The sequence below is a fragment of the Mus musculus genome, chromosome 18 (genome assembly GCF_000001635.26).
Source record: "Mus musculus strain C57BL/6J chromosome 18, GRCm38.p6 C57BL/6J".
NCBI classification, from domain to species: Eukaryota; Metazoa; Chordata; class Mammalia; order Rodentia; family Muridae; genus Mus; species Mus musculus.
In genome coordinates, this window is record NC_000084.6 from 42,132,546 (window position 1) to 42,147,064 (window position 14,519).

The 14,519-nt window shown below is 43.9% G+C and overlaps 1 protein-coding gene across 3 annotated transcripts in view; it reads left to right on the forward strand.

Annotated features, from left to right (window-relative positions):
• The window catches only part of Sh3rf2 (SH3 domain containing ring finger 2), a 106,194-nt gene that overhangs the window by 80,044 nt on the left and 11,631 nt on the right, over nt 1-14,519 (forward strand). For all 3 annotated transcript variants that reach the window (XM_006525955.2, NM_001146299.1, NM_172966.3), the window contains 2 exons: nt 6,973-7,064; nt 8,383-8,553. In XM_006525955.2, coding sequence (XP_006526018.1) covers nt 6,973-7,064; nt 8,383-8,553 — 263 coding nt within the window. The remainder of the gene's footprint in view (nt 1-6,972; nt 7,065-8,382; nt 8,554-14,519) is intronic.

Genomic DNA, 14,519 nt, shown 5'->3' on the forward strand with positions numbered 1-14,519 from the left:
TCCTTCTGAGAAAGCCCTCTTGCCTGCCTCCTCCTTTCCCTCACTTCTCCTTTGTGTGTGTATGTGTGTGTGTGTGTGTGTGTGTGTGTGTGTGTAAGTGCGTGTGTGAGTTGTGTGAATGTGTATGTGGTTGTGTATTTGAGTGAGTATGTGTGTGTATGTGTGTGTTTTGGGAGGAGTGTGTATATGTATGTGAGGGCATTCCTGTGTAAGGTGTGCATCCTGGACACCTTTTAGGAGAATATAACCATTGAGGACAGTGAATGAAGACAAAAGGAATGGTACATGCCTACAGCACCCACACTGTGGAAAACAAGAATGTGATCCTGAGTTTGAGGCCAGCCGGGACTACATAGCCAGATCCTTTCAAAGAGGAAAGAAAGAAAGATGGACAGGAAGGAAGATAATTGAATTTTTTTAAAAAACACACACACACAAAAACAAAACAAAACAAACAACCTAAGGAGGTATATATTTACGTTCATCTATAACTTTGAAGAGATCGTGTTTAAATCTTCCAAACATGAAAAGAAAGAATATGCTCCCTGTATTTCATGGAGCCTTGGATATTCGTTATAGTATAAACAAAAAATAAAAACACAGGGTGTAATGGCTCTTACAGAGGATCTGAGTTCAATTCCCAGCAGCTACATGGTGACTAACATCTGTCTGTAACTGCAGCTCCAGAAGACCTGATGCTTTCTCCTGACCCCGGAGGGAACTGTATGCGGATGGTGCACAGGCACGCAGGCAAAACTGCCGTACATATAAAATTAAAATAACAAAGTGAAAAAGAAAAGTAATTCCACTAATATATCATGTTAACTACTTTAAGGGAAAAAAAAAAGCCTATATAAAGAATATAGAGAAAAACATAGCATGGAAAAAATAATATATATGGAAATATTTGATAGAATTCTATATTTATACACTAGAAAATGTACCAAGCTAGGAATAAAATCCTTAATTCAGTGAGAGGGATCTATGTAAAATCTACAGCAAACATCTTACTTAATGGTGAAATGTTGGGCCCTTGAAAGTTAGAACAAGACCCTGCCATATTTCTGATTAGCCCTGCCAAGAGGCCTGGCCAACAGACTAAGCAAGAAGTAAAGGTTGGATATTTAAAGAAAATAATCATTAAATGAATATTATATTATTTTCTATACGGAAAACTCAAAAGAACACAGAATAATACACTGAGACTAGGTATGCTCTTATCAAGGTTACTAGTCTTAAATGTATTTGTAAACACAGCTGCATATCTACATACCAAAAAGAAAACAGAGAAAGTAATTTCCTTTTGCTTTTCATTTTATTTTATTTTGTTTTCAGTGTCTCAATCTTTACCTCAGGCTAACTTGGAACTCACCATGTAATCCAGGTTGCTCTCAGATGGCATCCCTCCTGCCTCAGCCTCCTAAGTATAAAGTTACAGGCTTTATAGTGGAATTAATTTCTTTTTATTTGAGACTGGCTCTCCCGTAGCCCAGTTTGACCTTGAACGTGGTATGTTGCAGAATGTGACCTTGAACTTCAGATTCTCTTGATTCTGCTTTCCTAAAACTGGGATTACAGACCGGCATTATTGTATCAAGTTTTTTGCAGTTCTTAAGATCAAAAAAAGACAAAATAGACGGTGATGTGTGTCAGGCTTTTAGACAGGAAAACTCAGTATCTCTCTTTAAATGGCGTCTGGTCCATGTGTGGTGGCCCACGGGTGTTACCGCCAAGGCGGCTGAAACAGGTGATTGGCATGCTCACGTAGCAAGTTCCCCACCATCCAGAACTACAGGGAAGTATGACATCTCAGAAAATTAAATAAGGAAGGAAGGGAGGGAGAGAAGCTCCAGTTTCTTTTAAGCCAATGTAATATGCTAGAAACCCTGCAAACAAGGAAGTGTGGAGATGTAATTTACGGCAAATAGGTGAAGGGAAGAACAGCTACGCAGCTGGGAACAGGGGATAGGAGGTGAGCTGAAAGGCAGGAACGGGCCTTCAGTCGTACTCCTCTGATCTTACCACACCCACATTTCAATATCTTAACGTTGTTATTCTCCCCAGAATGTATCCCCAATGTCTAGAATCTGTTTTCATGAAACACAAAAAGTAACAACCCAAACGCAACATGAAAAAGCCAGGGGCCAAATGACTTCTAAAGTGAGGAGGCGGGGTTTGCTCGGAGAGAGCACTCATCTTAAGTTATAAAACCCGCGCAGTCGCTCGGACTCAGCTTCAGCCTCTTTTAAACCAGTGGAACACGCTAGAAAGCCTGGAAACAGACAGTGTGAAGATGTGATTTATGGCAAACAACTCCGCAGGTCACAAGGGAAGAGTGAGCTACAACGCTGGGCTAATTGGGTATCTGTGTGGGGAAAGGATGAAATTGGATTCCTCCCTCGTCAAAAATCAATTCCACGTGGACTAAAGAACGTATATATGAAAGGTGAAACTATAAAACTTTCAAAAGGCAACATAGAAGCACACACCTCACGACCTTGAGATTAAAAGACATTTTAGCTAAGAGTTTTCAAAAGTGCTGTGTGCGAATATATTATATAATGAATTTTGTCCATCAAAAGATCCCACAGAATAAAACAAATATATAAGCTACAAGGAATTTATATCTAAAGATAATAGAATTCCACAACTTAATGAAAAATAATAATAAATAACCCAAGAACTTTGGGATGACAAAGGATCTGAAACCGGCATTTCATGTATTAAGAATAGTCAGTAAACGTTTAAAAACAGGGAAAAAGAATAAAGCCATTGGCATCCACAGACATGAATGTAAAGCCACAATGAGTCTGCGTTTCATACCACCACATGAGCAGGTATTAAAGAGTGTGTTACCTCATGCTGGCAAGACTCTAAAATAACAGGACTTGTCATTTGTTGCTGGCAGACTTGTAAATTGTTACAGCCACACTGGGAAACAATTCGTTATTACCTAATAAAACTGAACAGGCTCCTACCCTATGGCCCATCAATTCTGTTCCTGGGTGTATATCCTGGAGAAACTCTTGTACATGGGCACAGGGGACATGTACAGGAACGTTCATACCAACACTGTTTATAACAGCCCCAAACTAAAAGCCACCCAAATGACAGATAAGCGATACTCCTATACTCCTGCCATGAAATCGGAGACAGGAACCACAAATACCCAGAAAACCTCCATGTCACAGGATACACTTATTGTATGTGCTTTCTTTTCAAGATTTATTTATTTATAATCTATATGGGAGTACACTGTCACTCTCTTCAATCAGATCCCATTACAGATAGCTATGTGCCTCCATGTGGTTGTGGGATTTGAACTCAGGACCTCTGGAAGAGCAGTCAGAGCTCTTAACCATTGAGTCATCTCTCTGGCCCCATGTGCTTTCTAATGATGCTCATAGCAGACAAAACAGAGAAGCCTGTGTAAGGATGTATGCTAGAGTGGGAGAAACTACACAAAAAACCCTGGGATGAGTAGCGCTGATTTTAGAGCACTGGTTCTCAACATTCCTAATGCTACGACCCTTTAATACAGTTCCTTATGTTGTGGGGTTTCATTGCTATGAAGAGACGCCATGACCAAGGCAACTCTTATAAGGACAACATTTAATTGGAGCTGGCTTACAGTTTCAGCGGTTCAGTCCGTTATCATCATAGCAAGAAGCATGGCATCGTGCAGGCAGACTTGGTGCTGGAGGAGCAGAGAGTTCTACATTTTAATCAGAAGGCAGCCGGGAGGAGGCTCTCATTTCCACACTGGGTGAAGCTTGAGCATTGGAGCCCTCCAGGGTCCACCTATACAGTGGCACACTTCCTCCAAGAAGGCCACACCTATTCCAACAAGGCTATACCTCCTAAGAGTGCCACTTTCCATGGGCTAAGCATATTTAAACCACCACAACCCCCAACCATAAAATTACTTTGTTGCTATTTTGTTGCTCTAGAGGAAGGGGAAGCCATGTGGTTGGTTGTTGAGGAAGATGCAGAGAGCTGCACAATATCCTATTCCTGTCTGTACTCTGAGTTGAGTGGTATGAATACACACATCACTTATACTATTAGGTAAGTGATGCATAAAGTTATATAGACACTTGCTATGCACATGATTATTTATGATTTAGATTTTTTTTATAGAAAACAGAAGAAAGACGTGAGAAGTAAATGACAAACAGCATGGCCAAAGAAATCACACTGCAAATATGAGAGCCGGAGTAGAGAAAGGTGGTTTGAATGAGAATGGCCCCCACAGACTCATACTTGAACGTATTGGGAAGAGTAGTTCAAGGTGTGGTTTCGTTTAGTAGGAGAGTTCAGTGGGCTGCTTTGTCAGAGATCAGAAGACAAGAATGTTGAGAGCAGTGCAGACGATGGAAGCCTGGTTTGTGAAGTTCCAAAGGGAAGCAAAGATTCTACCGGAGCCATTTTGGTGATGACCTGTAGTTGGTTCTGCTTATCTGGGGTTGAAGAATTGGCCCTAATTAACAAGAGAGCAGAAACACTGAGTCATCTTTGTGTTACTGGGGTAATTGATGCTGGTCAGCTGAAGCTGGGAAATTGGTGGTGGTTAAGAAAACATCAGCATCACGAGGGAGATTCTTCTGGGAGGTGCTTCCTGAAAGTGAACACATAGAAGCTATATTCCAGCAGTGTCCATGGTTGTACCGAAAGCCGGTAACCAAACTTGGTAGTGCGAGAGTCACTCAGGTGGTACTATTTTGAAGGCATGAAAGGTTCATGGAAAGCAGCTGAGTCTTGGTGCTGCGAGAAGCCAGGAGAAGCCATTGGTGAAGATGCAGCCTCCGCAGCAGTTGTCAGCCCAGGATTGAAAGGGCCATACAAAAAAGCTGAGGCTTGGTACCATGCTTTGCAGCAGAAGACCCCAGCATTTTGGAGATGCCACTGCCATGGGACAACCACTGCTGGGACAGCAGCAGTAGGAAGTAGATCCTGCCCAAGCTTAGAAGACAAGCTGTGTGTGATACAGAGGCTGTGTGTGATACAGACGCTGTGTGTGATACAGACGCTGTGTGTGATACAGAGGCTGTGTGTGATACAGAGGCTGTGTGTGATACAGAGGCTGTGTGTGATACAGAGGCTGTGTGTGATACAGACGCTGTGTGTGATACAGACGCTGTGTGTGATACAGAGGCTGTGTGTGATACAGAGGCTGTGTGTGATACAGAGGCTGTGTGTGATACAGAGGCTGTGTGTGATACAGAGGCTGGAGCTAGAGAAGTGACTCAAGGTTTTAGGAGGAGTCCATACTGGACATTGCTTTGATCAATTGTGCCTGTATCTTGGTATGTCCCTCTCAAAGTAAGAGTGTGTTTATTTTTGATTTTACAGTATCCTGCACCTGAGAGACTAAAGTTTGAAAGGGATTTTAGGCTTTAGAAAAGACTTTGAATGTTTTAAATAGAATGAATCTAGTATTTGAATTTGTAAAGACTGTGGGAATTTTTAGGTTTATAAAATGTTTTATGTTGTGATAGTGATATTAACGTCTCATCTTGGGGGTGAAGATTAAAAAGCAAAAGTTGTGGCTTGTCAGTGATGTGCTTATATGTCAAGTTGACAAGGGGTCAGTTGTGCTGGATAGTTTTGTCAACTTGACACAAGCTAAAGTCATCTGAGAGGAAGGAACCTCAATTAAGACAATGACTGCACTAGGTAGCTAGCTCAGCGGTTAAGAACCTTCGATGTTCTTGTGGTGGATCCCCAACCACCCTCTCAAGGATTCCCACATGCTCCTTTAGTACACACACACACACACACACACACAATCTAAAAAGAAGAGTAAATAGCTCCAAATGGAGCTGAGACATGAAGCACAGGGGATGTGCTTTGTTCTTGCCTGGCTTAACCTATCCAAATAGACCTGTGTACCCTTTAACAGGAAAGGGATGGATAGAGGGACTGACGGACAGATGGGTGGACAAACAGAGACTGGTGTGTGGTGTGTAGTGAGCCAAAAAGGAACAGTACTTATCAGCTGTCCCTGAATACCCTGCTAAGACGTATGTGTGTGTGCGTATGTATGTATGTATGTATGTATGTAGGTAGGTAGGTAGGTATTTTATTTTTTATTAGATATTTTCTTTATTTACATTTCAAATGCTATCCCGAAAGTTCCCTATACCCTTCCCCCATCCTGCTCCCCTACCCACCCACTCCCTCTTCTTGGCCCTGGCGTTCCCCTGTACTGGGGCATATAAAGTTTGCAAGACCAAGGGGTCTCTCTTCCCAATGATGGCCGACTAGGCCATCTTCTGCAACATATGCAGCTAGAGACATGAGCTCTGGGGTACTGGTTAGTTCATATTGTTGTTCCTCCTATAGGGTTGCAGACCCCTTCAGCATCTTGGGTACTTTCTCTAGCTCCTCCATTGGGGGCCCTGTGTTCCGTCCAATAGATGTATGTGTTTTAATACTAGTAGTTAATGAGCAGGTGGACTCATATCTTAGACTTAATTTTAAACTGTGTTTATTCTACTTAAGTAACTCTTGTCCCCCAAAGTGTCCCCTTTCATTAATAAGCTACCTTTGATAAGAACTGAATGTGTTAAAACTTACAAAGCACTTATGAAGTGTGTGAGGGAGCTAAGTTCTGAGTCCCTGTTAGTTGTCTCACTATTTTCCCTGTACAGGTTTTCCCACATAGATAAGACCTAGATGGGGTGGGACAGGAGGAGAAGCTCACAGTGCTGTTGGCTCCCCGTTGACAGCCTGCCATACTCTGCTGCTACATGCCTTTGGGAACCCAGCCCTGGTATACTACCTGGACAGGCCATACGATATCTGCTCCACCTCACTCTACCCAAAACCACATACCAGAGAAATGGTGGGGTGGGGTGGGGCTGGACACGGTGTTGGTTTTCAACTGTGTCAAGCTTCTCTGTGTCTTGTTCATGCACCTAGCTTGTGGTGCTCACTGGTTCTGCTTGGCTGTCTCCTCTGCCTGTACAGGTCAGCAGTTCTCAGCCTGCACCTGCCTCCCCGGGACATTCCACAGCCATGGTCAGTGTGCCCAGCTCCCAGCAACACCTTTCAAATAACATGTGAGTAAAAAGCTCAGAGCCAACCCGTCTCTTCTCTGCCACCTAGTCTCCATGCCCAGCCCATAGCATCCGAACAGCCAACACCACCCCTTCCTTCTTTCCACCAATGGTTGAGAGCATGAATGAGAAAAACACAGATAGAATTCCCAACATTGCTAGGAGATTGGGTATGGAGTGATCTCTATTGTCTCACTTCAGGTTTAAAATATTGAGTCATAAGTGAATATTGACTTGCTATAGTCAGTTTAAAAATAGATTCAACGTTGGGGTAAGAAAAACACTTGCAAATAAGAACCATTTGATAAAGAGTTTAGGAGTATCTCACAGTCCTTAAAATCTCAGAGGACTACTAGGCATGTCCAACCTGCAGCCTACATGCCACGAGAGACCAAACATAGCTAAGAATTCAACCCAACACAAAATCATAAGCTAACTTAAAACATTACCAGATCTATTTTGCTTTTGTTATTTTTTCATAAGCTCAATTATCCAGTTCTGGGGCATAAATTTTGAAGATGACGACCTCATGTCACAAGAGTCAAAAGCTTGGACATGCTGGGCTGAGGTGACCCCAAATCCAGCACAGCAATTAAGTTCTTCCTTCAATGCCTTTCACGAGGCAGCTGTTCTCACAGCTGAGCCTCACTGTTCCCTGTTGTCCGCACTACCACGGTGACTCACACCTGAATGCCACCCACCTGATTCCTGGGTGAACTTTAGAATAGCATCTTTCTTCTCACTCATTTTTGCATGACACAAACCAATTCCCCTCCACCTACCTTTATGTTAAAAAATACTAATGATGATCACCCTTCCTCCTACTTCCTAATGTGCACTTTACAGCAGCTAGCTGTCTCCCAGGCTGTTCCCCGAAGTCAAACAAACCCTACTCTCAGCCCAAAGAGTGTTTCAGTTTCTGTGCAGACCCTGGTGTCCTGAGCCTTTCTGTCTTTGGACCCACAACAGACAGTACTGGGAAAGCACTAGGTAGACTGTCACATACCTCTGCCACTGATCCTGACTTTCAAGCCATTTCTCTGATAGAGGCCAGTTCCCCATTGTCACAGTGCCCAAGTTGGCCTATCTGTGATTTCCAGCTACATGGAGTGGAGAGACAAAGCCTGTTTCCTCCCCTGGCCTTCCAGCCAGGCCATTCCACTTCTGTCCGCCTTCCATGGTTAAGTTTCCATTTTTAGTGATCTGTGTTGCTAGGTGCTGGCAGGTGAGCTACAGGGACTGGCCTCCCCTTAGTCCTTCATCTGCTCAGGGATCTCCTCAGGCATGTTCTGCTTCCTTCACCAGATCCTTGTGTTTCTAGGTTTGTAGCCCTACACACTTACTCAGCCCATAGACCCGAAGAGCTGGACCTGCAGAAGGGAGAAGGCATCAGGGTTCTGGGCAAGTACCAGGATGGCTGGCTGAAGGGCCTCTCCTTACTCACTGGACGAACTGGCATCTTTCCAAGCGACTATGTCATCCCAGTCTTCAGGTACGTCTCCAGGGCCCTTCTGTGTGTTGAAATGATAATGGCAGACCCCGTGTCTTTTTCAGAGTACAAGCCAAGTAATAACTTTTGCCTTCACATTCCATTAACTTACACACAAAATATTTATAACTTCTTTTTCCAGAGGTCTCACCGTGTATTTATAAGCTGGGCTGGAACTTAGCCAAGTTGGCCTCAAAGCCACGGACCTTCTGCCTCAGAGTCCCAGGTGCTAGGACCACAGGTGTGACCCACAGTGCCCAGCTTCGCCTCATTTAATACCCTGGCCATGCTGAAGAGCCTGGCATGTATTATTCTCCACAGGAAGTCACTGATGCGCAGTGAAATGACTTGCTTAGGACTGTGTTTGAGGCTTTCTACTGCCAAGGCCCACATTTCCCACATCACATCTGACACCAAAACAATACCATCGATGAGACTAATTGGAAAATGTGACCAGATGCCTCCCCGGAGGAACCTTAGAAAGGTTCTCAGAACACTTGAGTGTGAGACAGAATTTCCATAGAATCAACCCCATGCTTGTCCAGCCATGCCCAAGTGAAATACCAGTTACCTGAAGGAGCCCTTCCCTCTCAGCTCTCCCAGTGACATACCTAATCAATGCCACTGACCGGCAGTTTGCCCTGCCTCTTCATACTGTGCCCATACATTCACACAGAGCTCAAATCTATTGCCACTCCTCCTACCTCCATCACCACCTGCCCAGCCATGAGGCAATGAGGCCCTTGTCACATGCCAAACCCTGTCTTTGTGACATGTCAGAGGGTCAAAAACCCCAAGAGTGGCAGACTCTATGAGACACTTTGGCAGACCTGTGTCCAGAGGAGGGCAACAAAAATGGTGAGAAAAGAAGGAACTGTAGCTCTGGAGAAACTGATGGCATAGGCTGCTTTAACCTGTGGGAAACAAAGGATGGGAGTGACGTGTGTGCCAGGAGCCAGAGGCCAGGACGGGCAGCAGAGATGACTTGGGTTCAAATACGGCTACATTTCCTAACATAGAATTACCTTTATACAACTGGCTGGCCAGGTAAAAGGTCCCTATTTAAGAAGGCAAAAATGAGGTCCTCAAGTGCCTCAAGAAAGAAAGGGAAGATGTATATATGTGTGTATATATATATATATATATGTATATATATATATGTATATATATATATATACATATACATATATATATGAATGACAGAAGTTGGAATATGACATCATAACCATTCCTTTCAATGTAAGATCCCTAGAATTTGTTGGAAGAGTAACAAACTGTGTGTAACTGACTCTTTGGTCTCTTTAAACAGTTATTGACTTTTTTTTCTAGATTTAGTTTCTATGTATGTTTTGCCTGCATGTGTATGTATGTGCACTGTGTGCAGGTCTGATGCCCTCAGAAGACAGCATTAGGTCTCCTGGAGCTGGAGTTACAGATGGCTGTGAACCACCATATGGGTGCTAGGAACCGAACTCTGGGCCCCTGCAAGAGCAACAACTACTCAGTTATCTCTCCAGTCTCTTAATGTTCACTATATGTCAGATATCATACCTTTCCTGCACTTGGGAAAATGTTAGTAAATAACATACACACACATACACACACACACACACACACACACACACACACACACACACATGCACCTATATCTGTGTGTAAAGATTTGGCCTTACTAAGAAGAAGGGAGAATCGGGGAAATGTTAGAGTAAGCCAAGATGATTGTGGAGAGAAGCACATTCCAGGCCACAAGAACAGCAAGTTCAAAGGGCCTGGGGTAGGAATGTACCTGACATGAAAACCAACTAGACTGGGTTAGAGCAGATGATGGGTAGGCCAATAGAAGATGAGATCAGAATGGTAAGTGGGGCCAACTCATCTAGAATTCTTACGTCATAATGAAAGGTTTGGTTTTAGCTCCACAGCAGAGGTTTTTGAGCAGAAGAGCAATATGATCTAACCTATGTTTAACCATAATCTCACTGTTTGCTGGGTTGAGAATAAACTCTAGAGAAGAAAGGGCAGAGCTAGAAAATCTAGCTAAGAGAATACCATACCAGCCCTACTGTGAGGGTAAGTCATCATGTTGACAGCATATGGAGTGGTAATTGAAAGCCGTAGATTCTACAATTACCTTAAAGCTAGAAGCATCAGGGGTTTTCTGACATTAACTATTAGGTGCGAAGGGATAGAAGATTTAAGGTGAATGTGAGGTTTTTCCTCTGGTAAACCCATAGAGTGTCTGCTTTGTTAGGATGCCAATGATGAAAACATTGGCAGATGGGCTTGGGCTGTGGGCAAGGAAACGCTTTCTTCACAGCAGATTGTGAGGTGCCTGTTAGTAACACAAGGAAAGGTGCTGGTGAGCCACTGAGCAGACGTGTCAAGCATTGAAGAGAGAACCCTGGTGGTGTGATGCTTTCTAAAGCCATGAGATTAGATGACATCATTTTGGTATGATGAGAGGTCAGGAGACAAATAGGGAGCCAGAAGCAAAAGTCTCCAAAGAATAAGAGGAGAGACAGATCTAGAGGGTAAGGTCATTGCAACAGTTGCCATGGATGGCAGAGTTTGATAAGATGAACCAAAGCTGGAAAGTATTAAAAAGAATGTAGAGTAACCATGAAGGGTCAGTGATGGACAGGGAAAGATGCCTACACTGATCTGGACCTGGGAACACTTTCTTCTATGGGCTCTGATCTAAGTGGCCCAGGGTCCATGCTGACTGCCACCATCTCTGCTTATACACCAGGGTTAGCCCAAAGTCCAGGATGGCTCATCAAAGTACTAATATGACTGAAAGTGGTCATATATTTACTATCCATACATGACTACTTTGAGGAAGTATAAACTAAGGAGAGCTCTCCGTTTCCTGGGACAATCAGGATGTGTGGTCGTGTTGTGTGTGGGGGATTCTAGCTTCCCAATGTTCCTTCTTCTATTGTCTCTCCTTGGTCTTTTCTTGGGTAGGCACCCAGTGTCCTCAAGCAGGCCATGCATTATCTGCGCTCACCCCTCTGAAATGGCTGTGTGCCAGACAGTGGTGGGGTTCTAGCACCACAGACCGACAGTGAGCTGATCCCCATCTCTAAGTCCACAGAAATTGGAACATTAGCAGATTCTGAGGTGCTAAAGCTGGGCATAGTTTTCTCATGGGGAAGTGGCATTGTCAAGAACAAGCCCCTCTGTCCCAAAATGCTGTTGGGTTAGAGAGGATCCAAGTGTTGCTTCCTTGCTATTTCTCATACAAAGAAAGCTCCCATTGCCACTCACCTTAGAGGTGGATTATACATGCCAAACTTATCCAGCCGGATATGGCTGGCCCTTACTCATATCCACACATCCATCATTTTAAGTTTCGTCCTCCCGTTTCTCAGGACTGGAAAATGCTGTCCATTGTCAGCCTTGTCTCTACTATTATTATCAGGTTACTACATGAGAGACTAGTGGGTTAGACAACTCATGTGAGGCTCCTTTCTGCTCTTTCTGCCTCCCTTGTCTGTTTCCTAGTTACAATGCTGGCTCTGTGGTGCCTTTAACTCCTTTGATGTATAATGCTAACAGCCATGGCTCAGAGATGGAAGATGCCCCCCAGGCTCTGACACCTTTGCTCTTATAGCATCGTGTCCTACAAACTGAGATAGAGTTTTAGGGATTAACTATAGATAAGAACTGACCAGAGCTGGGCATTGTGACATATGCCTGTAATCCTAACACTCCGGAAAGCTATGATAAGAGGATTGGCAAGAGTTTGGGACAAGGCTAGGCTATATAGTGAATATCAAGCCAGTCAGGGCTACATAGCAAGACTGCCTCAAAAAAATAAATAAATAAAATCACAACGTTTCTATTTAAGATTCAATAAGTGGGATATTTTATCTACTTGTACTGACAAAATATATACTCCAGCTACCAACATATCTAGCTCCTATTAACCACAGCTAAACCTTTGCTTCCATGATGTCTCTTCTCCTTCCAGACCCTGAAGACATAAGCAGCCTCAGGTTTACAAAGCAGTTGTCATGCATCCATCTGTCCAGCATCCAAACCCCTTCTTAACAGCACCAGCATCCACTTGACTCTTTTTCCAGTGTGGTTTCAGTAGGTGGTGATCTTCAACTTTCCCATTCCAACCACAATTAGTTCTCTTTTCTTGGGAGTTGTTGGTGCATGAGACAGGGTCTCGTGTAGCCTATACTGGTCTTGTTGTTGTATAGATGAAGCTCACCTTGAGTTGTATTGTGGTATTGGAATGATAATGGTCCCCTATAGGCTCATAGAGAATGGCACTATTAGAAGGTGTAGCCTTGTTGGAGTGGGTGTGGCCTTAATGGAGTGGGTGTGGCCTTGTTGGAGTAGGTCTACCTTTTTGGAATAGGTGTGACCTTATTGGAGGAAGTGTGTCACTGAGGGTGGGCTTTGAGGTTTCAAATGCTAAAGCCAGGCCCAGTATCTCTCTCTGTTCCTGCTGCCTGAGGATCCAGATGTAAAACTCTCAGCTTCTTCTCCAGCACAGTGTCTGCTTCTGTACTGCCATGCTTTCTGCCACGACGATAATGAACTAAATCTCTGGAGCTGTAAGCCAGCCCCAATCAAATGTTTTTCTTTATAAGAGTTGCTGTGGTCATGGCATCTCTTCACAGCAGTAGAAACCCTAAGACACTTCTCCTCCTCCTTCCATCTTCCAAGTTCTGGGATTACAGGTATTTGCCACCGTGGCAGTTTAGCTTGACCAATCTTGCAGACCTACTTCTGACTAAACTGGAGCCAGGGAGAAAAAGGATACAGAAAAGCTGAAGATTATTATGGTGAGACCAGCAAATAACACCAATACTCTGACATCAGGTCCCCAACTGAATCTTTAAATGCCCACTCAAATCCTGCTCTCAGGTCCTTTCCACCTGGCTCCTGTCCTCCCAATAAATCCCCTTCTATGTAATTATGCAGAATGGTTCTTTACTGTAGCCTTCATAGACACATATGCCTGTCTTGGGCCTTATGGGTGGAGGAAAGGGACAAGGGGCCATCACTTCCTGGCCTTTCATTCTCCACACAGACACTACAAAGTTGGCCAAGGATCAACCTTCCTCCTTCAGAGAAGGCTGCTTCTGTGGCAAGCCCAGTAGAACTGCTGTGTGAAGTGCTCTCTTTGAAAATAGGATAAGCGCTAATATTACAGAGAGAAAAGGACACAGGGACCTGTTAGCAGAGCAAACCAGAATATCCACTCCTCCCACTTAAACCCAGAATGTCTTCTAGTCTCCTCTGGAAAGCAAGGATCATAATGTCTTCAAGTCTGGGGTTTCCTGGGGATTAATTAATACATGTTAGCAAAGTGCTTTGATGTTGGAAGAAAACGCTAGGTAAGTGGTAAGCTTTTTGCCAAAAGACATAGAGGGAGTCAGCACTGGGTGGGAAAATCACAAGTCAGGAGTTCCTGGAATCAAGCCCAGTGATGAACTTGTAGCTAGTGCCATAAACTGTCACTCAGAGAAAGGACCAGTGGAATAAGACTGACTTGAGCCTAATTAGCTACATTCTGTCCTTGCTTCTGTGGCTTCTGCTGGGAAATGATTTGGGAACTAATCTTGCCTATTGCTTATGCGCTTTGAAGCAAGCAACTCCTAGTAGCCTCTTGTTCAAAAGTTAGTCAGCTGCACTCTAGGGTGTTAGCTAGTTTCTAGAGAGCTTCCTCAGTGTCCAGGGCCACAGCTCTAGAATATAGTCTTGATGAACTACTTCATTCTTCATTGACCAGTCCATGGACACCAGAGCAGGTTGACAGCTCTGCATCGAACGTCCCTTGAAGCAGGCATCAGCTCTTAGAACATGTGGCAGCCTGTGCATAGCATTGGCCACAGTTAAACAATAGCTAGCCTACCTTCGCACAGCACTGGCTCATTAGTATAGTATACACTGTGGTCTATAATGAGCTGACTAGTGGAAAAGAAGACAGAAGAACAAGGAGAAAC